At 44.6% G+C, this 25,330-nt stretch overlaps 1 protein-coding gene across 1 annotated transcript in view; it reads right to left on the bottom strand.

Moving 5' to 3' along the window:
* The window catches only part of FLT4 (fms related receptor tyrosine kinase 4), a 284,750-nt gene that overhangs the window by 139,449 nt on the left and 119,971 nt on the right, over window positions 1-25,330 (bottom strand). The window contains exon 2 of the mRNA XM_073568005.1: window positions 20,635-20,731. Within this exon, the coding sequence (XP_073424106.1) occupies window positions 20,635-20,731 (97 nt within the window). The remainder of the gene's footprint in view (window positions 1-20,634; window positions 20,732-25,330) is intronic.

Raw genomic sequence — 25,330 nt, 5'->3', positions numbered from 1 at the left:
ACATCTCCTTATATTGGCTCAGCAACTATGAACTATGTCCAACTAATAGCACGGCAATAAAATTTAATTAAAAATAATTAAAATCAATATGTTTCCCTTTAATTTCCACTTCTTTCCATACTGGATTTGTATCTGTGCATTTATACAATCACTGCTACAGCAAAAATATGCTATTTATACACAGAAATCCTCATCCATCCTTATCCTTCATTATCCACGCTGTATCTTGATTTTGTCATAACATTTCACAACTCTTAGCGGGAATGTACGGTGAAAGATGGTAATCTCTTCCATTTGTTTTTGGCAGATATAAAAAAGCCCAAATTTTCTATAACTTGTGGTTTGGGCATTTAGCTAGCAGTTTATTTAATTTTTTTCAGATTTAGAGCAAAGAAATATAGTTGACACTTTCCGCTATGTGTTGCCAATGCTTCTCATTATACTTATTATGGAATCATCCCATATGGGATCATCAAGATGTTCAGCATAAGGTACTGTCACCTGGTTACCGCAACAGAGAGGAGCCAGAAGACCGCAGCATCTGATTGCTCCTACTCCTGCGCTGAAAAGAAGCACGTCTCCTTTTTAAATGGTGTTAATTTATTTTAGCAGTACAGGGGTTAATCAGCCATGTTGGGAGTCTCGGCTCTCAGCTGAGCAATGTTAGCCATTCCTATCCCCTATATAATCTGGACCCTGACTGAAACGCATCGTCAGAGCTAGCTTATGCTGCATGACTGGGAGGATAGGAGTTAGTGGTTATGAGAAGGCGTTGTAACGTCCGTCTGCGGTTCTGGGCTGCAGCCAGGCAACACCCCGAGAAACACTGATACCCTTTACCCCTATACAGGGATCTGGATTTACAACAGAGCCCAGGAGGTACTGTCTGGATAGGAGCAGCGGCCAGAGCAGGACGGTCGACAGAGTGAAGTACAAAAACGGCAGGCAATAGCAGAGTCAATTTCAGGCCAAGGTCAGAGTCAAAAACCAGGAGGGCAGCAGAGGTACAGAATCGTTAGGAAGTAGCAGAGTCAGAATATCCAGGCCAAGGTCACAAACCAGGAGAGTAGCAGAAGTACAGAATCGTCAGGCAAAAGAGGGGTCAGAAATCCAGGCTGAGGTCAGAGTCAAACAGAAATCAATCACTAAGTAACACACAGGGGAACCAAGAATATATCCGGCGGCTTGCAAGACCAGTCCCAAGGTATTTGAGGGATCAGGTCATCCCTCACAGGTTCCTGGACTGGTGATGTCATTAGGGCCGCCCCCAGGACCAGGCCAGATGGAGTTGCAGTAACCCCCTGATGACTGACAGAGGGGCGGAGCCTGTGCCCACCAGATGCCTGCGCAGGAGCCACTTCTCTGTTACCACCATAACTCACGGGCGGACCACGGCGCCTCCCAGTGGCCGAGGCAGGAACAGCTGTCCCCGAGTCTGACAGTGAAGTGGCGGTCTGGCGCCTCCTAGTGGCCGTGACCGGAACAGCAGGCCTCGAATCCAACGGTGACGTGACAGACCGGCGCCTCCTAGTGGCTAAAGCTGGGACCATAGGCCCTGAGTCTGACGGCGACGTAATAGAACCACGGCGCCTCCCAGTGGCCGAGGCAGGAACAGCCGTCCCCGAGTCTGACGGCGAAGTGGCGGCCCGGCGCCTCCTAGTGGCTGAGACCGGAACAGCAGGCCCCAAATCTGTCAGAGACGTGACAGTACCCCCCCTTCCAAGAGGGGCCTCCGGACCCTCAAAACCTGATTTGTCAGGGTGAAGGAGGTGAAACCTTCTAATTAGTGCTTTTGCATGGATGTCCCGCGCAGGGACCCAGGACCTCTCCTCCGGGCCGTAGCCCCTCCAGTGTACCAGATACTGTACGGACCCTCTTACAAGGCGGGAGTCAAGGACACCCTGGACTTCATACTCCAAGGACCCTCCGACCGAAACGGGAGGAGGAGGGGACGGGACAGGGTGAATTGGGGAGCGGTACAACTTGAGGAGAGACTTGTGGAAGACATTGGGTAATTTGAAAGACTGAGGGAGTTTTAAACGGAAGGCCACCTGGTTAATCACCTCTATAATCTCGTATGGACCAATAAATCTGGGACCCAGTTTGGCAGACGGTACTTTAAGCTTGATGTTTTTGGTGGAGAGCCAAACTTTATCTCCAACTCCCAGGTGCAGTCCTTTGGATCGCCGTTTGTTCGCTGCTGAGGTCTGTCTAACCCGGGCCCCTTTCAAGTTAGAGTTTACCTCAGACCAAATGGTTTTTAAACGATGTATATTTTTCTCTACCCCAGGAAGCTCCGACATTCTGGCCGAGAATGAGCCAAAGCGCGGATGCAGCCCGTGGTTGCAGAAAAAAGGGGTAGACTTAATGGAGTCCTGATACTGATTGTTTAGGGCAAACTCGGCTAGTGGCAGATGTTCTGCCCAATCGGACTGGTGTTCTGAGATGTAGCAACGAAGGTATTGCTCCAGAGCCTGGTTGACACGTTCGGTTTGCCCATTGGTTTCAGGGTGGTAAGCCGAGGAAAAAGATAGCTCAATACCAATGCGTTTACAGAACGCCCTCCAGAACTTTGACACGAATTGGGTACCCCTGTCAGACACAATATTGACCGGGGCACCGTGTAAACGTACCACATGTACAATAAACAGTTTACTCAACGTTTCCGAGTTAGGTAACCCCGACAGGGGGACAAAATGACATTGTTTACTGAACCTGTCCACCACCACCCAGATACACGTCTTTCCATCTGAGGATGGTAGGTCCGTAATGAAGTCCATGGAGATGTGGGTCCATGGACTCTCGGGGATGGGCAAGGACTGGAGCCAGCCGGCAGGGCGAGTATGGGAGGACTTGGCACGGGCACAGACCTCACATGCTAAGACATAATCTTTGCAGTCCTTAACCACCGTCGGCCACCAAAAATTCCTAGTTATCAATCTGGCGGTATTATTGAGACCAGAATGGCCTGCTAAGACAGAGTCATGTGATTCTCTAAGCACTTGTAGGCGAAACGCAGGCGGAACGAACAATTTGTTGGGTGGCGTAGTGTCAGGGGCTTGTTCTGGGGATTTACGGATCTCCTCCAGAAGGTCCAATGACACTGCGGACACAATGATCCCAGTGGCCAATATCGGAACTGGTTCACAGTCCTCGGCTTGTGAGGGGCAGAAACTGCGAGAGAGGGCATCGGCCCTCACATTTTTTGTACCAGGGCGGAAGGTGATTATAAAATTAAACCTAGAGAAAAACAATGCCCACCTTGCTTGTCTAGGATTTAACCTTTTTGCTGATTCTAGGTATGTCAGGTTCTTATGATCGGTAATTACCGTGATCTTGTGTTTGGCGCCCTCGAGGAAGTGACGCCATTCCTCGAAGGCCCATTTAATTGCCAATAGTTCCCGATTCCCAATATCATAGTTTTTCTCCGTGGGAGAGAATTTGCGGGAAAAAAACGCACATGGACGAAGCTGAGTGAGGGATGTAGTGCCTTGTGATAGCACTGCTCCCACTCCGACTTCAGAGGCATCCACCTCCACAATAAATGGACGGTCCAGATCCGGCTGAACCAAAACTGGGTTGGCCACAAAACTCTCTTTTAACGTAGAAAACGCCTGAATTGCCTCAGGATTCCAGTTGGCCACGTCCGCCCCTTTCCGGGTCAGATCCGTGAGTGGCTTGGCAATCTCTGAGAAACCTCTAATAAACTTGCGGTAATAATTAGCGAACCCCAAAAATCGCTGCAGCGCTTTCAGCGATTTTGGTTGCACCCAAGCCTTAATAGGCTGGACCTTGGCAGGATCCATGCGGAAGCCTTTACCTGAAACCATGTATCCTAAAAACTGTACCTCCTCAGCAAAAAAGACACATTTCTCCAGTTTAGCAAACAAGGAGTGTTCACGTAGTCTTTGTAGCACAGAACAGACGTGTTGAGAGTGTGTCACAGGGTCAGCAGAGTAAATCAGAATGTCATCTAAATACACCACGACATACACCCCACAAATGTCTCTAAAAATATCATTAACAAAGTGCTGAAATACGGCAGGTGCGTTTCTGAGTCCGAACGGCATAACCAGGTACTCAAAATGGCCAAGGGGTGTATTGAAGGCCGTTTTCCACTCATCTCCCTTTCTTATGCGGACCAGATTATATGCCCCCCGGAGGTCAAGTTTAGTAAACCAACGGGCTCCTGTTAGCTGATTAAAAAGATCAGGGATGAGTGGAAGCGGATACTGGTTTTTTATAGTGATTGCATTCAACTCCCGATAATCAATGCAGGGTCTGAGACCACCATCTTTCTTCTCCACAAAGAAGAACCCAGCCCCAACTGGAGAAATGGACGGTCTGATAAACCCTTTTCTTAGGCTATCTGCAATATAGTCATTCATGGCCTGACGCTCTGGGCCAGAGAGATTAAATATTCTTCCCTTAGGGAGACGGGCATCCGGAATCAGATCAATAGGGCAATCATACTCTCTGTGAGGGGGTAGCTTTTCAGATTCTACAATAGAAAAGACATCCTCAAAATCTCTGAAAGCAAATGGTATGTGGGGGGTTTTAACCTTAACTTGGTTTACTGCCAAGGATATGCAATTTTTCTGACACTGTGGGCTCCAGCGTACAACGTCACCCAAGTGCCAGTCGATGACAGGATTGTGCTGGCGTAGCCATGGCATACCCAGAATAACTGCAGAGGTTAAATTGTCCATCACAAAAAATGACACCAGCTCAGTGTGTAAGGCTCCCACAGACATAGCAACCTTGGCAGTAACAAACTTAACCCCCTCCTGAATAATGGATGTGCCATTAATAGCCGTGGTTTTAATAGGGGCATTAAGTTTTAGTAGAGTTACACCCAGATTCCTAGCAGTCAAGGAATCCATAAAATTTCCTTCAGAGCCACTATCCACATACGCATTTAAACACAGCGATTTCTGACCACATGAAACTGAAATGGGTAATAAAACTTTAGCCGCATCTGCGGGCAATACCTGAGCCCCTGGGCAACCATAGCCAGAGCAGTTGCCCAGAGGTCGACGTGCCAGGAGCATGGATCTCTGAGGTGCAGCTCTCTCCCTGAAGACTCCAGACTGCCGCATAGTTGTCCAAGAAAATGAGAGAGATCTTCCAGGCTGTGCACTGCAACAGGTGTTCAGGCTAAAAATCAGCTCAGTCAGAAGAAGAAAAAAAAAAGTTCAGGGAGACTGCTTTTGTATATGTTGGGTATATACACAAGAAGCAGTTAATTTTATGGCCGGATATAATGTAACGTCCGTCTGCGGTTCTGGGCTGCAGCCAGGCAACACCCCGAGAAACACTGATACCCTTTACCCCTATACAGGGATCTGGATTTACAACAGAGCCCAGGAGGTACTGTCTGGATAGGAGCAGCGGCCAGAGCAGGACGGTCGACAGAGTGAAGTACAAAAACGGCAGGCAATAGCAGAGTCAATTTCAGGCCAAGGTCAGAGTCAAAAACCAGGAGGGCAGCAGAGGTACAGAATCGTTAGGAAGTAGCAGAGTCAGAATATCCAGGCCAAGGTCACAAACCAGGAGAGTAGCAGAAGTACAGAATCGTCAGGCAAAAGAGGGGTCAGAAATCCAGGCTGAGGTCAGAGTCAAACAGAAATCAATCACTAAGTAACACACAGGGGAACCAAGAATATATCCGGCGGCTTGCAAGACCAGTCCCAAGGTATTTGAGGGATCAGGTCATCCCTCACAGGTTCCTGGACTGGTGATGTCATTAGGGCCGCCCCCAGGACCAGGCCAGATGGAGTTGCAGTAACCCCCTGATGACTGACAGAGGGGCGGAGCCTGTGCCCACCAGATGCCTGCGCAGGAGCCACTTCTCTGTTACCACCATAACTCACGGGCGGACCACGGCGCCTCCCAGTGGCCGAGGCAGGAACAGCTGTCCCCGAGTCTGACAGTGAAGTGGCGGTCTGGCGCCTCCTAGTGGCCGTGACCGGAACAGCAGGCCTCGAATCCAACGGTGACGTGACAGACCGGCGCCTCCTAGTGGCTAAAGCTGGGACCATAGGCCCTGAGTCTGACGGCGACGTAATAGAACCACGGCGCCTCCCAGTGGCCGAGGCAGGAACAGCCGTCCCCGAGTCTGACGGCGAAGTGGCGGCCCGGCGCCTCCTAGTGGCTGAGACCGGAACAGCAGGCCCCAAATCTGTCAGAGACGTGACAGTACCCCCCCTTCCAAGAGGGGCCTCCGGACCCTCAAAACCTGATTTGTCAGGGTGAAGGAGGTGAAACCTTCTAATTAGTGCTTTTGCATGGATGTCCCGCGCAGGGACCCAGGACCTCTCCTCCGGGCCGTAGCCCCTCCAGTGTACCAGATACTGTACGGACCCTCTTACAAGGCGGGAGTCAAGGACACCCTGGACTTCATACTCCAAGGACCCTCCGACCGAAACGGGAGGAGGAGGGGACGGGACAGGGTGAATTGGGGAGCGGTACAACTTGAGGAGAGACTTGTGGAAGACATTGGGTAATTTGAAAGACTGAGGGAGTTTTAAACGGAAGGCCACCTGGTTAATCACCTCTATAATCTCGTATGGACCAATAAATCTGGGACCCAGTTTGGCAGCCGGTACTTTAAGCTTGATGTTTTTGGTGGAGAGCCAAACTTTGTCTCCAACTCCCAGGTGCAGTCCTTTGGATCGCCGTTTGTTCGCTGCTGAGGTCTGTCTAACCCGGGCCCCTTTCAAGTTAGAGTTTACCTCAGACCAAATGGTTTTTAAACGATGTATATTTTTCTCTACCCCAGGAAGCTCCGACATTCTGGCCGAGAATGAGCCAAAGCGCGGATGCAGCCCGTGGTTGCAGAAAAAAGGGGTAGACTTAATGGAGTCCTGATACTGATTGTTTAGGGCAAACTCGGCTAGTGGCAGATGTTCTGCCCAATCGGACTGGTGTTCTGAGATGTAGCAACGAAGGTATTGCTCCAGAGCCTGGTTGACACGTTCGGTTTGCCCATTGGTTTCAGGGTGGTAAGCCGAGGAAAAAGATAGCTCAATACCAATGCGTTTACAGAACGCCCTCCAGAACTTTGACACGAATTGGGTACCCCTGTCAGACACAATATTGACCGGGGCACCGTGTAAACGTACCACATGTACAATAAACAGTTTACTCAACGTTTCCGAGTTAGGTAACCCCGACAGGGGGACAAAATGACATTGTTTACTGAACCTGTCCACCACCACCCAGATACACGTCTTTCCATCTGAGGATGGTAGGTCCGTAATGAAGTCCATGGAGATGTGGGTCCATGGACTCTCGGGGATGGGCAAGGACTGGAGCCAGCCGGCAGGGCGAGTATGGGAGGACTTGGCACGGGCACAGACCTCACATGCTAAGACATAATCTTTGCAGTCCTTAACCACCGTCGGCCACCAAAAATTCCTAGTTATCAATCTGGCGGTATTATTGAGACCAGAATGGCCTGCTAAGACAGAGTCATGTGATTCTCTAAGCACTTGTAGGCGAAACGCAGGCGGAACGAACAATTTGTTGGGTGGCGTAGTGTCAGGGGCTTGTTCTGGGGATTTACGGATCTCCTCCAGAAGGTCCAATGACACTGCGGACACAATGATCCCAGTGGCCAATATCGGAACTGGTTCACAGTCCTCGGCTTGTGAGGGGCAGAAACTGCGAGAGAGGGCATCGGCCCTCACATTTTTTGTACCAGGGCGGAAGGTGATTATAAAATTAAACCTAGAGAAAAACAATGCCCACCTTGCTTGTCTAGGATTTAACCTTTTTGCTGATTCTAGGTATGTCAGGTTCTTATGATCGGTAATTACCGTGATCTTGTGTTTGGCGCCCTCGAGGAAGTGACGCCATTCCTCGAAGGCCCATTTAATTGCCAATAGTTCCCGATTCCCAATATCATAGTTTTTCTCCGTGGGAGAGAATTTGCGGGAAAAAAACGCACATGGACGAAGCTGAGTGAGGGATGTAGTGCCTTGTGATAGCACTGCTCCCACTCCGACTTCAGAGGCATCCACCTCCACAATAAATGGACGGTCCAGATCCGGCTGAACCAAAACTGGGTTGGCCACAAAACTCTCTTTTAACGTAGAAAACGCCTGAATTGCCTCAGGATTCCAGTTGGCCACGTCCGCCCCTTTCCGGGTCAGATCCGTGAGTGGCTTGGCAATCTCTGAGAAACCTCTAATAAACTTGCGGTAATAATTAGCGAACCCCAAAAATCGCTGCAGCGCTTTCAGCGATTTTGGTTGCACCCAAGCCTTAATAGGCTGGACCTTGGCAGGATCCATGCGGAAGCCTTTACCTGAAACCATGTATCCTAAAAACTGTACCTCCTCAGCAAAAAAGACACATTTCTCCAGTTTAGCAAACAAGGAGTGTTCACGTAGTCTTTGTAGCACAGAACAGACGTGTTGAGAGTGTGTCACAGGGTCAGCAGAGTAAATCAGAATGTCATCTAAATACACCACGACATACACCCCACAAATGTCTCTAAAAATATCATTAACAAAGTGCTGAAATACGGCAGGTGCGTTTCTGAGTCCGAACGGCATAACCAGGTACTCAAAATGGCCAAGGGGTGTATTGAAGGCCGTTTTCCACTCATCTCCCTTTCTTATGCGGACCAGATTATATGCCCCCCGGAGGTCAAGTTTAGTAAACCAACGGGCTCCTGTTAGCTGATTAAAAAGATCAGGGATGAGTGGAAGCGGATACTGGTTTTTTATAGTGATTGCATTCAACTCCCGATAATCAATGCAGGGTCTGAGACCACCATCTTTCTTCTCCACAAAGAAGAACCCAGCCCCAACTGGAGAAATGGACGGTCTGATAAACCCTTTTCTTAGGCTATCTGCAATATAGTCATTCATGGCCTGACGCTCTGGGCCAGAGAGATTAAATATTCTTCCCTTAGGGAGACGGGCATCCGGAATCAGATCAATAGGGCAATCATACTCTCTGTGAGGGGGTAGCTTTTCAGATTCTACAATAGAAAAGACATCCTCAAAATCTCTGAAAGCAAATGGTATGTGGGGGGTTTTAACCTTAACTTGGTTTACTGCCAAGGATATGCAATTTTTCTGACACTGTGGGCTCCAGCGTACAACGTCACCCAAGTGCCAGTCGATGACAGGATTGTGCTGGCGTAGCCATGGCATACCCAGAATAACTGCAGAGGTTAAATTGTCCATCACAAAAAATGACACCAGCTCAGTGTGTAAGGCTCCCACAGACATAGCAACCTTGGCAGTAACAAACTTAACCCCCTCCTGAATAATGGATGTGCCATTAATAGCCGTGGTTTTAATAGGGGCATTAAGTTTTAGTAGAGTTACACCCAGATTCCTAGCAGTCAAGGAATCCATAAAATTTCCTTCAGAGCCACTATCCACATACGCATTTAAACACAGCGATTTCTGACCACATGAAACTGAAATGGGTAATAAAACTTTAGCCGCATCTGCGGGCAATACCTGAGCCCCTGGGCAACCATAGCCAGAGCAGTTGCCCAGAGGTCGACGTGCCAGGAGCATGGATCTCTGAGGTGCAGCTCTCTCCCTGAAGACTCCAGACTGCCGCATAGTTGTCCAAGAAAATGAGAGAGATCTTCCAGGCTGTGCACTGCAACAGGTGTTCAGGCTAAAAATCAGCTCAGTCAGAAGAAGAAAAAAAAAAGTTCAGGGAGACTGCTTTTGTATATGTTGGGTATATACACAAGAAGCAGTTAATTTTATGGCCGGATATAATGTAACGTCCGTCTGCGGTTCTGGGCTGCAGCCAGGCAACACCCCGAGAAACACTGATACCCTTTACCCCTATACAGGGATCTGGATTTACAACAGAGCCCAGGAGGTACTGTCTGGATAGGAGCAGCGGCCAGAGCAGGACGGTCGACAGAGTGAAGTACAAAAACGGCAGGCAATAGCAGAGTCAATTTCAGGCCAAGGTCAGAGTCAAAAACCAGGAGGGCAGCAGAGGTACAGAATCGTTAGGAAGTAGCAGAGTCAGAATATCCAGGCCAAGGTCACAAACCAGGAGAGTAGCAGAAGTACAGAATCGTCAGGCAAAAGAGGGGTCAGAAATCCAGGCTGAGGTCAGAGTCAAACAGAAATCAATCACTAAGTAACACACAGGGGAACCAAGAATATATCCGGCGGCTTGCAAGACCAGTCCCAAGGTATTTGAGGGATCAGGTCATCCCTCACAGGTTCCTGGACTGGTGATGTCATTAGGGCCGCCCCCAGGACCAGGCCAGATGGAGTTGCAGTAACCCCCTGATGACTGACAGAGGGGCGGAGCCTGTGCCCACCAGATGCCTGCGCAGGAGCCACTTCTCTGTTACCACCATAACTCACAGGCGGACCACGGCGCCTCCCAGTGGCCGAGGCAGGAACAGCTGTCCCCGAGTCTGACAGTGAAGTGGCGGTCTGGCGCCTCCTAGTGGCCGTGACCGGAACAGCAGGCCTCGAATCCAACGGTGACGTGACAGACCGGCGCCTCCTAGTGGCTAAAGCTGGGACCATAGGCCCTGAGTCTGACGGCGACGTAATAGAACCACGGCGCCTCCCAGTGGCCGAGGCAGGAACAGCCATCCCCGAGTCTGACGGCGAAGTGACGAACCGGCGCCTCCTAGTGGCTGAGACCGGAACAGCAGGCCCCAAATCTGTCGGAGACGTGACAGGCGTTTGGTGGGTTTATCAGTTGCTTGGGTTTGTAAGTGTGATAATTCCTTTTCCTTCTCCTACTTTGTTTTTTTCCCCCATTCTCCACTCCTCATGGCATTCCTCTGATATATGTAAATGAGTATTAGTATACCTGGTATTTTCAGTTGCCCTTGTTCGTGTTGCCTTGTTCGTCTGGTTGGCGTACTGTGGTGCTCGGCTGCTCCCCTCTTCCCTGGGTGGGGGAAGGGTACAGACAGAGGGTGGATACAGGAGATAAGGCAAGGTACGTGGCCCCAGCATCTTCACCTTCAGAAGAAACCTGGGGAAGAGCGCGAGCTAGGGAGTCAGGGACAGAGAAGAAGCCATTGGTCCCGGGTTACCCAAAACCGAGTTGTGACAGGTCCCATGTAAATGGCTGTATTTATGACTGTAATACTGTATATTTCTCATAAAAGTGTATTTCATCAGAGAATAAAAAATCAAGACGTGCTACATCAGACTCTGTAGATATGGAAGTATTCTCTTTTGAAAGCATTGCTTTAAAAGGGTTTACCCAACTTGCCAAGTTATCCACAAGAGAGGTGAAAACTTGCTGACTGCATGGGATGTAACTTCTGGAATCCCCCACTAATTCTGACAATGGGCTCTAAAATGCACAATGCATGACCACCACTCCAGTCAGAAGTGTCTTTTTGGTGCTCGAATCTTGAGTTAGTTCAACCCCTTTAAGGCAAGAAAAGCTCCATACATTTGGCATTTGATGGAACCTCTATGATGGCACGCGAAAGCTGTGTGGCTCCATTGAGGGAGCCATACGGTCACACTGCCCTGGCGTACAGGTTTCGTACCACTATATATTAGGTTTAGTGGGAAGTGACCATTTATTGGTCTATATAATATTTCAATACTAACAGGCCAGCTGTTATGGACATGCTTCCTCCTTTTGTGGACTATCAGGCGCACTAGATATGATTTAATAAAGCATATTAGGTTTAAATTAAATAGCCAGACATCCTGGTTCTTTACATGAAAATATAAAAAATATATAATCTACATTGTTTAAAAAACAGTATAATATAAAAAAGTAATGCAAAATGTGATTCATGTAAGATTTCTGTAAAGAACAATGTGGCACCAGATGTATCTAAAGTTTCTGGCCAATTATTCTAAAAAATATCAGTTTTCAGGTGTTGTGTTGGATTGCTAACATTGAATGTCTGAGGGTTGTCAAATAAGGAGGTAATTGGATCCAGTCTGGAAGATATTTGACATTTTGTAATGTGCCTGTCCAAAATCTGTGAAGATTAAAGTGTTCTCCACAGGAGCAGACAGAAACTCTTATCAAAGATAATGATGATGACTGCACAGAAACTGTCACACAGTTATAATATAGGACATCACAGTTCAACCTCACTTGAGGTGTACTTATAATATATTAGTTTATTTAGGATATTATAAAGGTAAGGGTACGTGCACACGCTGCGGAATGCTCTGTGGATTTGTCCGCGCGGATTTATTAAAATCCACAGGTAAATCCGCAGGTCAGAAGACCTGCGGTTTATGTGCGGATTAGCCTGCGGTTTTGCCCTGCAGTTTATCATCTCTACAATGGAGGAGATGGTAAACCGCAGCGGAATCCACAGAAACAATTGACATGTGAATTCTTTCTGTGGTTTCGAAATCGCAGCAAATCCACGCAGAAAATTCCGCACCATCTGCACTGCGGTTTCCATTTTCCATTCATTTTAATGGTACTGTACACCGCAGCTGATTTTGCTGTGGTTCCGCAGGGCCAAATCCGCTGCGGATCCGCAGCAGAATCTGCAGCGTGTGCACACACCCTTAGGGTAATCACAGTGTTACCACAGCAGCCAGACATGTTACTGCCTCTATCTGCGGTACTGATGCAATATGGGATTTATAGTAGAGGTCAGGGGAGTAATATGCAGGGAGAAATTAGGATCCAAAATAGAGGCTGAAAGGAAAACAAGAGATTAATCTTCATAGAAATAAGTAGACTGTAGACAAGTGAATTGCTGAGTGTGATAGATATCAAGGCAGGGGTGGCGCATTTTTAAGTAAACAGGTTGTCTTTTACATTTCATAATTAAGTCAGTCTGTCAATCAATCAGGTTCCAAATTCTGCCATCCTGGATTCTGCAACCCCCAGCAATAATGTGTCATAATTGTGGAAAGTTGTGACCTTCCATATATTTACCTTGCAAGCCATGAACTAGATACCTCTCTATACCTATATCTATGGAAAAATTTTGCGTAATTCTAAATTAAACAATTATAACGTATGAGCCTGTAAATCTCTAACAGGGGTGAAGTAGTTAAGAGCAGCAGAGTTATAAAAAGGCACTTACAGAATTCAGACATTATTCCCGGACTTGATGAGTTCCGAAAGTCAACTTTTCAATATTCAGCAAATCCAGCATTATATTTCTAAAGAAAACTGGGAACGGTTTCAAATTCAATTCATTACAGAGTTGGAAAAACAGTACCCTCCACTTGGGATCTTGGACAGGCATAAGTGATTAGTGAAGTATTTTTTTCTTTTCGTTTTCTTTTCAATGTTATATTAAGTCCTGGGGCTAGGATTAAGGACCAAGAAGAGGTCTACTAAAAATCAAGTGGTGCACCTGAAGTTCATGTTTAGTAAAGCACTATAATTTTGAAAAGAATTTATATTATTTATAATTTTTTAAAAAATAAATGGCAAGGTAAAGTGTTCTATTTCTTGCTGCATCTTTTTTGACAAAAGGGTGGAATAACTGGGATTGAAAAAATTGTTAAAAGTTAATTATAGTGTAAAAGAATTAAAAATGTAATTCAACGGCTAAAACCTCCGTCACACATAGCGATCTCGCTAGCCAGATTGCGGCTGAGTCACAACTTTTGTGACGTAACAGCGATCTCACCAGCGAGATCGCTGTGTGTGAGAGCTATCAGCGACCGGCCCCCCTGCCGGGTATCGCTGATCGTTGTGGAAACCTCTGGACATTTTTGGGGTCGTTGGTCTCCCGCTGCGTTTGACAGACTGGAGAGCAGCGAGCAGGAGCTGGTAACTAGGGTAAACACAGGGTTCCTAAGGGGTGCGCAGCGCCTAGAAACCCGATGTGTAACTTAGTTACCAGCGCGCTGATGCAGGGAGCTGGTAATCAAGGTACACATCAGGTTTCTAAGTGCTGCGTGCCCCTTAGAAACCCGATGTGTACCTTGGTTACCAGCTCCCTGCATCAGCGCGTTGGTAACTAAGATACACTGTGGGTAACTAAGCGATGTGCGTCGCTTGTTACCCGCGTGTCGCTGGTGCTGATCGCTGGTGAAGCTGCCTGTTTGGCAGCTCACCAGCGATCACATAGCGACTCACCAGCGATCCTGACAAGGTGATATCGTTGTCGGGATCGCTGGTGAGTCGCTATGTGTGACGGGGCCCTAAGAGTGTGGGAGCTGTAAGTAGCACCGGCACAATATTTATCACATCAGAATTCCGTTACCTCTGACACCGACACTGTCAGTTTTAGTCTGCCTAATCACAAATTACTAATGGGGTTCATTTTTGCACCATTTTTAATTAAAAAAACAAACATGAAAAGTATGACTGTGCACTGTTAATAAATGTGCTGTTGGATTCTACTATTTTTATGGTGAGGTCACTTTGACGTTTTGAAGGCTGTGTTAAAGAGATTGAAAGGGGTTGGATACAGTCCTATGGGACCTCAGAGTGTTAGAGGTACTTCAAACATAGCGATATCATTAGCGAGATCACTGAAACGTCACAGGTTTTGTGACGCTACAGCGACCTTGCCAGCGATCTCGCTACGTGTGACACATAGCGGCGACCGGCCCCCCGCTGCGATATCGCTGATCGTGCTCGAATTTTCTAGGCCATTTTTTGATCGTTGGTGTCCCGCTGGCCAGCATGCATTTCTGTATTTGACACCATAACCACGACGAGTGACCTCGTTGGTGACTCAGAACTCACACTATCGAGGTCTGAGTCGTCAGAATAGCTGCTGTGTGACAAGGCCCCAACAACCGCCGAGGTCGTTATATGGATCGCCGCATCGTTGCTGCGTCGTTGAGTAGATCTGCCTGCTTGGCAGCTTACTACGACCATGCAGCGACGCACCAGCGATCCTTACCAGGTCATATCGTTGTCAGGATCGCTGGAGCGTCGCTATGTGTAACAGTACCCTTAGGCACATCTTTTCATAGCAATTGGAGTAGAGTAGCTGCAATTTGGCTTTTGGAAAAAAATCTTTGAACCTGGTGAATTCAAATTTCAAAATATTTCATCATCGCTATAAAATATTAATAATTAGTTATAGAAAATATTAATAGCAATAATTATTAATTGGGAAAAATATTATTTTACATTGACGCAGAAGCTTTATTCCTATAACTAGCACTAATCAATGATATCACAAGTTGATTACCACTCACAAAGGCCCTTTATAGGGGATGATGCACACCATATGATGGGGGTGACATATCATTAAAGAGGTTATCCACTACTTTTACATTGATGACCTATACTTAGGTCATCAATGTCAGATCGGCTGGGGTCTGGCACCCGGCACCCCCGCTGGTCAGCTTTTATCGGAGGCAACACTGGTGGCTGCCAGCCGGAAGCATTTACTTGTGGAGATGGCCATCTGTTTGTTACTGCACATCCGCCTCATATTGATTGGCATTGGAGGCGGATGTGTAATAACTTTTGGCAGTCACAACAAGTAGCCGGCCAGCACCACAACTAAGTACTTCCGGCCGATGGCTGCCCCTGCCACCTCTAACAGTTGGTTGGCGGGAGTGCCGAACCCGGGCCAATCAAACATTGATGACCTATCCTAAGGATAGACCATTAATGTAAAAGTAATGGACAACCTCTTTAATACCTTAAAATTAATATATAAAGCTATTACATTTAATCATAGGCAACGGGAATGGGATTATGCATTTATAAAAGAAAGATACATGAGGTACAGATTTTGACCCATGATTTGCAGTTTTACACACACCTATGAAGTTTGGGCAGCAGACTCTTGCACAGGTCTACATATAATCCCCAATGTTCTCTAAGCAGATTGATGTTTATTCTGAAATTCAAGCTGCCGTTTCTGCATGATCACAATAGAGATTTGATACTACCTGCCTCTACCAATAATAATAAAATATCTGGCAGAGGAAACAGTTTAGCCATGAATCGTTACTCTTATTATTGTTCCCAGTAATTTCACTTGATGTATGGCCTGATTTATAATGATATATATCACTTCTGACTTTGTTGCCATTGTTCTGCGCTTGCTCTCCACGAACAATTTGTTAAACAGTTTTTGTTTTAATAAAAAAAATATTCCCGGAATCATTGTTTTTATGAAATATAATACTTTTATGTATCCTTTTATTTGTTGGATGATCAGCAGAGATTGGATGACCACCTATGACCTGGCCACTATTACTGACCACGTTCATGCATTTTATTCATAGATTGATGTGGATTCTGCTGCATAATCCGCAGTAAATTGGCATCCTATACAGAAGAAAGGTGTTTCCTCAACTTGGTGAGCGGAAAATCTTTGTAACAGAAATATATAGGTAACTACTTATTCTCTGATGCTGAACCTTAGCCCCATTGATGATTATGAGACAATTCCTTGTGTGGGTCTGATTCAGAGCACAGCAGAATTCTGAATGTCATCTTTGAATTTTTACAGCAAATTTGTGGCAAAATTCCTGTAGTATTTGCAACGACATGTGGCCAAAACAGTGCAGGGGACAGGCTGTTGGCACATTTCAATAACTGAGCCAGTCCCCTTTTTTGTTAGGGCCAGTGCTTGTAAGAAAAAAAAAGGGCCCGCTTAGCTATTGAATTAAGCAGTCAGCCAACCTCTTAACACAAAGCATGTATTGGAACTACTTCAAAATTTCATGGGCAGGACAGGAGGTGATATGGAGTGGACAAAAGTGCTCTCAAGCATATTTTCTGGAATTATCCTAAACTGACCAGTTTTTGAACAAAGGTCTTCAAAAACTTCAAAACAAAAACTTCAAAATGTATGGGATTCCAACTTCCTTTTTCTCCAAATCTTTATTTGCTCCATATACTCCAGCTCCATCGATTCTAAATTGAACTGGCTTAGGGTAGGGGCAGATGAAAGTGTGTTCTCTCACTTGAGAGAATCGGCCAATTATGCAAATTACACTCTGATCAAACTCTAGCCAGAGTCCGATCAGAATGTGATCATAGTGTGAACCAATTCTCTCTAATGAGGAGAAGATGGAGAAAAAAATGTCTCCTCCATTCTGTAAGTGAGAAGAAATTGCACTGTAGTAAGATGTCATCCGAATACAGTCCGATGTTTTCCACGCACTCAATGACTTTCATGGCCGAGTGTAATCAGAACATCAGATCAAACTCAGGCATGCAGCGATTTCTTCCCTTGGACAAGCACTATCTTAGGAAAAAAATTGAACATATGAACGGCCTCATAGGCTAACATTGGTCCAAGTGTGATCCGATGTTTTGTCGAATCGCACTCAGACAGAAAATTTGCTTGTTTGCACCTGTGCTTAATTAAACCTGTAAAAGTTTGAGCACCCATGGCCTAAAGTTTAAGATGACACATTTCCTTTATATTTTAGTGTATTTTAGACAAATAAAAATGATATTGTCATTTTTTTACATTTTAACAATTAAAAAAAGAAAATGAGCCAATGCAAAAGTTTGACCAAGTTTTCATACCTTAATTAGCCTATTAGGATAATGTCTTCCACTATCATCGTTCGGAAAGGCCAAGTGATGCCAAATTTCTCAACTTTATAAAAACCCATCCAAAAAACAGCACCCGTGGGTTCTTCTAAGTAGCTGCCTAGCACTCTGAAAATTAAAATGGTTGAGGCTCACAAAGCAGGAGAAGGCTATAAGAAGAAGATAGCAAAGCATTTTCAAGTTGCCCTGGAAGACCAAGAAAAATTTCAGTGAGAGCTGCTCATAGGATTGCTAGAGAGGTAAATCAGAATCCACGCTTGACTGCAAAAGACCTTCAGAAAGATTTAGTATACTCTGGAGTTGTGGTAACATTGTTCTACTGTTCAGAGACACCTGCACAAATATGGCCTTCATGGAAGAGTCATCAGAAAAAAACCTCTCCTTCATCCTCACTATAAAATTCAGCATCAGAAGCATGCAAAACATAAATAAGCCTCTGATGTATTTCGGAAACAAGTCCTATGGACCGATGAGCCTAAAATAGAACTCTTTGGCCACAATGATCAAACGTAAGGGTGGAGAAAAAAGGACACAGAATTTCAGGAAAAGACTATCTTGCCAACCATTAAGCATGGGGGTGGATCAATCATGCTTTGGGGTTGTGTTGCAGACAATTTCATGGGGAACATTGAATGGGTAGAGGAAAAAATGGATTTTAACAAATTCTTCATGCAAACACAAGATCGTCTGTAAAAAAGCTGAAGTTGAAAGAAGGATGTCTTCTACAAATGGACAATGATCCTAAACACACGTCAAAATCTACAATAGACGACCTCAAAAGGCGCAAACTGATTGTTTTACAATGGCCCTCATGGTCCCATGATCTGAACATCATTGAAAATCTACAGCTAGACCTCAAAATAGAGGAGCATGCAATACGTCCCAGGAATCTCACAGAACTGGAAGAATTTTCTAAGGAAGAATGGATGAAAATCCCTCAAACAAGAATTCAAAGACTATTGGTTGGCTACAAAAAGTTTTTACAAGCTCTTATACTTGCAAATGTGGGTACTACTAGGTACTAATCATGCAGGGTGCCCAAATGTTTGCATTTTCCTTTTTGTAATTTTTAAAATGTAAAATATGAATATATGTATATATATTTTTGCGTAAAATACAAAGGAAATGTGTTGCCTTTAACTTTAGGCTGTTTAGAAATGATTATATTTTCAACTTGCTTAACTGTTCAAAACAGCAGTAATGTGGACCAGGGGTGCCCAAACCTTTACATACCAATGTCAATATTTCATATACATTATATCTCAACCTTTTATCTTGAACATATGACTAGTTTTGTTGGATTCTATCACAGGACATCATTAACATTTTATACAAATATTTTTTATAAATAGAGAATTACTCAAAGCTTTGGTGGAGCTCTGCATATTTAAAGTATATTGATTAATCATATCAACTAATAACTAATCTAAACATATTTTTTTACTACGCAATGCCTTTAATATTTTCCAAGGCTAAACTTCATTAATGTGTGATTTTTACCCTTAAAAGAATTTTGTCTAATAATTACATTTCTGTACATACCATAGAAGCTAATTGAGAATGACAGTATCTGCGTGCCACATCTCTGCCGGGAATTGTTCCCTAGTGGTCAAACCTACCCTGATCTCACTTTTATGGAATATTCAGTGACGTGAAACTTCTTTTAAGTTTCTCCAATTAAGCTAAACTAACATTGCTTGAATATCCTTTATGGGAATGAATGAAATCCCTGTGATAATTATTGCATTCCTGTGCTGCACTCTTACCGGGGTGTGTTACTCTTCAGCTTGCGGTGGGGCTGGCCTTTATGGTCCTTAAAGAGTTTTAGCCATTTTTTATTTGTTTGCTCATTAAAACATTTTGCATAAGCATTTATGGTCTTATTTATTTTACAAGAAAAGCCATATACTGTGCTATAGACATACAGTATCTGTCCACAGGTGGAAACCATTTATATCATTGTGCTTTTTAATGGATGAAATGTATCTGTTGCCAAGCAGTGACGCCCCCTTGGTTAGTACAAAAGATGGTTAAATGAGACCTTCTTGGAGATTTTATGATTCAGAATTTGACATATTGTGATCTCATTCTCATACTTTCAGGATGAAACGGATGCGACCTACAGTGTCTACAGGATTTACAAACTTAGAAATCGTTGCCAGACTCCTGGGCTCATAGTTAATAGGGGTTGTCCCATCACTTACATATGAGCTGGCATAAATGTATAAGAGATGGAGGTCTAACTGCTGGAACGTACATCTTTCTCAGGAAAGAGACCCCATTGCTTGCCTCTGTTAGTGGATCGGATGTCTTTTTTGATTTTCAAAAATTGCCAAGAACTTAAGATAGATGCCCAATGTCTACCTTCCAATTATATAACCAACGAAGATGTTGAAATTACACCTTAACCAGGTCACGTGAGAAAACAATAGTGTATTGACATCTTCTAGATTGATAAGTTAGTTCTTCCATTTTCCATTAGGTCTATGACATCCCATGAGTAAAATAATGACTAGGTGAATATCTCTCAATACACAAAAATGCTCATCTTGGGAGATCATGTGTTCTTCCAGAATCATCAGAGTAGCTGTTTATCTCCGGGTGAACAAGGATTGGACGTTGAAATTTAACTGGCCAGATCCTTCTCGCCTCAGAGAAGAATCTGGAGGCCCCTGTACAGATAGGTGGCTGATTTTGCTGAAATCAGCAGGTTGACTCAACTGTTATCTAATGGGTATGAGGGCTTTGAAGGCCCTCATACATATGAGACTAATTTTGTACCAAATGGACAATTTCGACCAAATATACAGTATATTTTGTAATTCTATTCGTCAGATGTAAAATTATTAACTATTGGGGTAAGAAACATTCACAGTCATCCTAAAGACAGATCGGACATGTCTGATATTTTCATACAACTATCGTCCATGGCATAATGTGTATGTGTTGATCGTTAAGAAAACGAACAATCTTTTATTTCTACCTCTGCTTTTGGGTTGTATCAAGTTACGATTAGTGAACATTTTCCTTGACTATACATCAAAAATGTATGGCTACATCTTAAAGATATTTGAGCAATGTAATTGGACATTCTTATGGGGCGGTGGTGTAAATGAAGTTCTGTAGGAATGAGTTACGATCATTCTTTCTTGCGATGCTAATTTGTCATCCATAATCTCTTACCTGCAAGTGATAATTAATGAGTCATTGGCGTTGATCACAAGTTCGTCAGTGGTGATGTCCAGAACAGGCGGGGTCATAGAATATCCACTCACCAGATCTAAAAAAAGGTAAAAACCAGAATAAAATACAGTTCAATAAACATATATCTCAAATCCAGGCTCTTGTTTCACATTTCAAATGAATTCTGCTAATTGAACACGACGCCTTTGCCATTTAGCTGGAGTAACTAGCCCCCGACTCCCATCTGTGTCAACAAATTTAAGAAAGTAAAACAAAGTCCTGTTCATATTTAAGCAGAGATCCTGGGGAATGTTTAATGTCGGAAGCCCACTGTGGCACAGACCCTGGACTTCAGAATTAATGTAGATCCCAGGGCTAATGAGTCTCGTTTGAAAATTTAGAAGGCAGAGTTTGTACATTGGGTTGAGGGTCGGAGGAGGGAATAATCGTTTCATCCATCACATCTGATTGCTGTACTTAAGACGGGTGTAATTTACTAGTCTTCTAATTAAAACATCCCAGTCATTGTTTTTACTTCTTTCCCAAGTCTTCTTTGAAAATGTGTCGTTTATTGTGATTTTGGCTAAATGAAGTAAAGAAAAACTTTCAACACCAGCGCTTGTGTCTTTTGATGAAAAACAGAGACGTAAAGTAAATTTATGATGTAGCTCCTCAGGACGGGCCAAGTGCATGTTCGTGTACCTGCTGCCTTCACACGTTAGAAGTTACACACTAATGAACCTAAGTGGATTTATCTATGTAGTAAAACTATGGTGACCCCACACACCCACAATATGGAGCTCCCTATTATCTATTACAAAGTAGTTGCTCCTAATTCAGTTCCATCATACAACTGTAGGTCCCAGAGTGAGACCATGTAGGACTGGAAATTATTATAGGGGAACAACTTGGGTCATTCTGGGCATCGCAGGTTATAACGTTTACAGGACAACTAGAAATGAGCAAATATATGAAATTTAAATTTGCCTGAGATGTTGAATTTTCTAAAAAATTTAAAATCGAAATTACTCAAAAATATTCACTTTCTGCCCACCCATTCACTCAGCCTGACTGACAACTGCAGCTTGTACCAAGCAGTGTGAGATTTCAGCAGCAGCAAAGAGGATGGACATTAAGGAGATGTCAATGAGGCTAAGTGAAGAGAAACTGAAGAGAAACCTTTTATAAAGGATTATAGAAATTTTATGATATATTGATGTGTAATTAGTGTGCTACTAACCGGATACAATTGTAGAAACCCTTCATTTGTGAGACATATTAGATCCGGAACAATTTTCAGCCTCTAGATATATATAAAAATCATTCCCAATCACTGATAGCAAACATAGATCTTAAATATAATGAACAGGCAACTGAAATCCAAAGACCTTAATTCTTCAAGATAGGAGTTTTGTACAACAGTCTTAAAGGGAATCTGTCACCTATTTTTTTGACTATAAGATGCGGCCACCACCATCAGGGGCTTATCTACAGCATTCTGTAATAAGCCCCCGATGTAACCTGAAAGAGAAGAAAAACGAGTTATATTAGTTATATTATACTCACCCGGGGGCGGTTCGGGTCCAATGGCTGTCGCGGTCCGGTCCGGCGCCTGCGCACTGCAGTATTCTGCTCCACCCTCAGCAGGGCAGAGCAGTGCGCCTGCGCCGGAGCCTCGACGGGAAGCAAAGAAAAGGACGTCATCGCTAGAAGATGGGAGGCGCCAGACTGGACCACGACACCCTCCGGACCCGGATGGGACCCGGACCGCCCCTGGGTGAGTATAATATAACTCGCTTTTCTTCTCTTTCAGGTTACATTGGGGGCTTATTTACTGCATTACAGAATGCTGTAGATAAGCCCCTAATGGCGGTGGCCGCATCTTATAGTCGAAAAAATAGGTGACAGATTCCCTTTAATGACAGAAGCACTGGAGTAAGATGTGCCAAATTAATTAAGAAGTATTCACCTTCTAAAGGGAATCTGTCTATAGGGTCAACCCTCCCAAGCCATCTATATGGGCATGTAGGTCATAGGAAGCTGAATAAAATGTTACCTTGATATCTGTGATCTGATGTCTTATTTTAGTGAAATCCACATTTTTCCTATATATAAATGATATAATATCTATGGGTCTTACATACTGTAGATCTCCTTTGAAAATCTGCCTCCAGATCTTATTTTAAATAAAAGGGGCGTTACCACTGTGAGACATGTAATGACTGACAGTCTGCTCTTCTATTCTCACTGCAGAGCTGTGTGTGATTATACCTGAGACATCTGCAGATTCCTCTCTGATTCAGCCTCCATCTCACAGGCAGACAGAGTTGCAAAACATCACAACTGTGAGAGCTGCAGCAGATGTGTTTTTAAGGAAACAAGGTTTAGTTGTACCGTTCTAAGATACCGTATATACTCGTGTATAAGCCAAGATTTTCAGCCCATTTTTTGGGGCTGAAAGTCCCTCTCTCGGCTTATACACGAGTCATACACGGGGTCGGGGGGGCAGGGGGAGTGGGGAGAGTCAGAGACCATACTCCCCCCTCCTGGCACTGTCTCTGCAGCCCCCCTGCTTCCCTCATGATATCAGTGTTCTAGCTGTTCCTGCATTCAGTGGTCACGTGGTACCGCTCATTAAACTGATGAATATGCGCATATTTAATGAGCAGCTGCGGTACCATGTGACCGCTGAATGCAGGAGCAGCCTGGGACACCGACATCATGCTGGAAGCAGGGGCTGAAATGACCGGGCGCCAGGAGGGGGTTGGTGAGTATGACAGGGGGGCAGAGCAATACTTACCGCTCCCCGTTCCATCACTGTCTCCGGGTCCTCTGGCTGTGACATTTAGCGGAGGGCACGATGACGTAGTCAATGCGCGCCCTCTGCTAACATTACTGCACAGGACCCGGGAAACAGCGATGGAACCGGGAACGGTAAATATAGCCAGTGCCGGGGGCCTGAGCCAGCGGCTACACTGACACCTGGCCCCCAGCGACGGTGAGGTGAGTATGTCTTTTTTTATAGCAACAGCATATGGGGGTTATTTATGTATGGAGCATCTACTTGGGCCACCATTAACCCTTGTGCAGCATGTGGGGGGTATTTATGTATGGAGCATCTACTTGGGCCACCATTAACCCTTGTGCAGCATATGGGGGGTATTTATGTATGGAGCTTCTACTTGGGCCACCATTAACCCTTCTGCAGCATATGGAGGTATTTATGTATGGAGCATCTACTTGGGTCACCATTAACCCTTGTGCAGCATATGGGGGGTATTTATGTATGGAGCATCTACTTGGGCCACCATTAACCCTTGTGCAGCATATGGGGGGTATTTATGTGTGGAGCATGTACTTGGGTTACCATTAACCCTTGTGCAGAATATGGGGGGTATTTATGTATGGAGCATCTACTTGGGCCACCATTAACCCTTGTGCAGCATATGGAGGTATTTATGTATGGAGCATCTACTTGGGACACCATTAACCCTTGTGCAGAAATATTTTGGTGTATTTATCCTTGGAGCATCTTGTTGGGCCATCATTAACCCTTTTGCAGCATTTTATTGGGGTATTTATCTATGGAGCATCTTTTTGGACCACCATTAACCCTTGTGCAGCACCACCCTCTGCTTTTACATGAGTCAATAAGTTTTCCCAGTTTTTTGTGGCAAAATTAGGGGGGGTGCAGCTTATACGCGGGTCAGCTTATACACGAGTATATATGGTAGTTACCGTACATGTCTCGCACTGGTAACGTCTCCTTTCATTTATAATAAGCTCTGGAGGCAGATTGTCAGTGAGATCTATGTCCGGCCCATAGATCTTAACAGCTCATTTACATATAAGAAATAAGTGGATTTCTCTGGAATAACATAACAGATTGCAGATATCAAGGCATCATTTTTTTCAGCTTCCTATGACCTACATGCCCATATAGACGGCTTAGGAGGATTGATCCTACTGGCAGATTCCTTTTAATGAATTAGCTGAAAGATAAAGTAATCTGTGCCACTGTAAGAAATGTACCCCCATCAGAAACTGAAATACATTTCAGCCTGGCCAGCTCTGCCCGCTTTTCAAAAAGAGTAGTATAGCTGGCCAAGACTGGCGTAAAAATGCCAAAAGTTGCATAATTTGTTAAAACTACAAGCTGCGCCAAAAGATTGTGACATTTCAAGCCGTGTTACGTCAGAAAAACAAAACAGATTGATGAACAGTGGCCAAAAATATTTTGGAAAGTTTTAAAACTTTTATTTCAGCTGAAAAATGACATTTTTAGATTTTTTTTTTAAATTTTTGATTTAGCATTTCTGATTACGGTACTTATATAGCTAAGAATTATGAAAATCAATATGGAGAGTCCAGTTCCAGAGATATTTAATCTAGACGTCAGTGTGGTTGATGATGTACGGTACATAGAAAATATAGACTCAAATGAGAAAAATAAACTGGGCATACACTGCCATAGAAAATCAGAAGGGTTTCTACAGACTCCAGTGTCGGACAGGCTGCCAGATCCAAATTGAACCCACAGATCACAATGTAGATTTATGACATTAGGTATAGAAATGTGTGGCTTGGCTGCATTTTTGATGAAAAAGGCATATTTAGTACCCATGCCGGAGAGGGTGAAACTTTTATTTAATGCAGCTGCTTTCCGCACTGTATCTCTCTGTGCACTTAACCCAAG

The sequence above is a fragment of the Dendrobates tinctorius genome, unplaced genomic scaffold (genome assembly GCF_039654945.1).
Source record: "Dendrobates tinctorius isolate UK_male_01 unplaced genomic scaffold, ASM3965494v1 ptg000020l, whole genome shotgun sequence".
NCBI classification, from domain to species: Eukaryota; Metazoa; Chordata; class Amphibia; order Anura; family Dendrobatidae; genus Dendrobates; species Dendrobates tinctorius.
The sequence above is the reverse complement of the archived record's forward strand: the minus strand, read 5'-3'. Positions and strand labels throughout refer to the sequence as shown.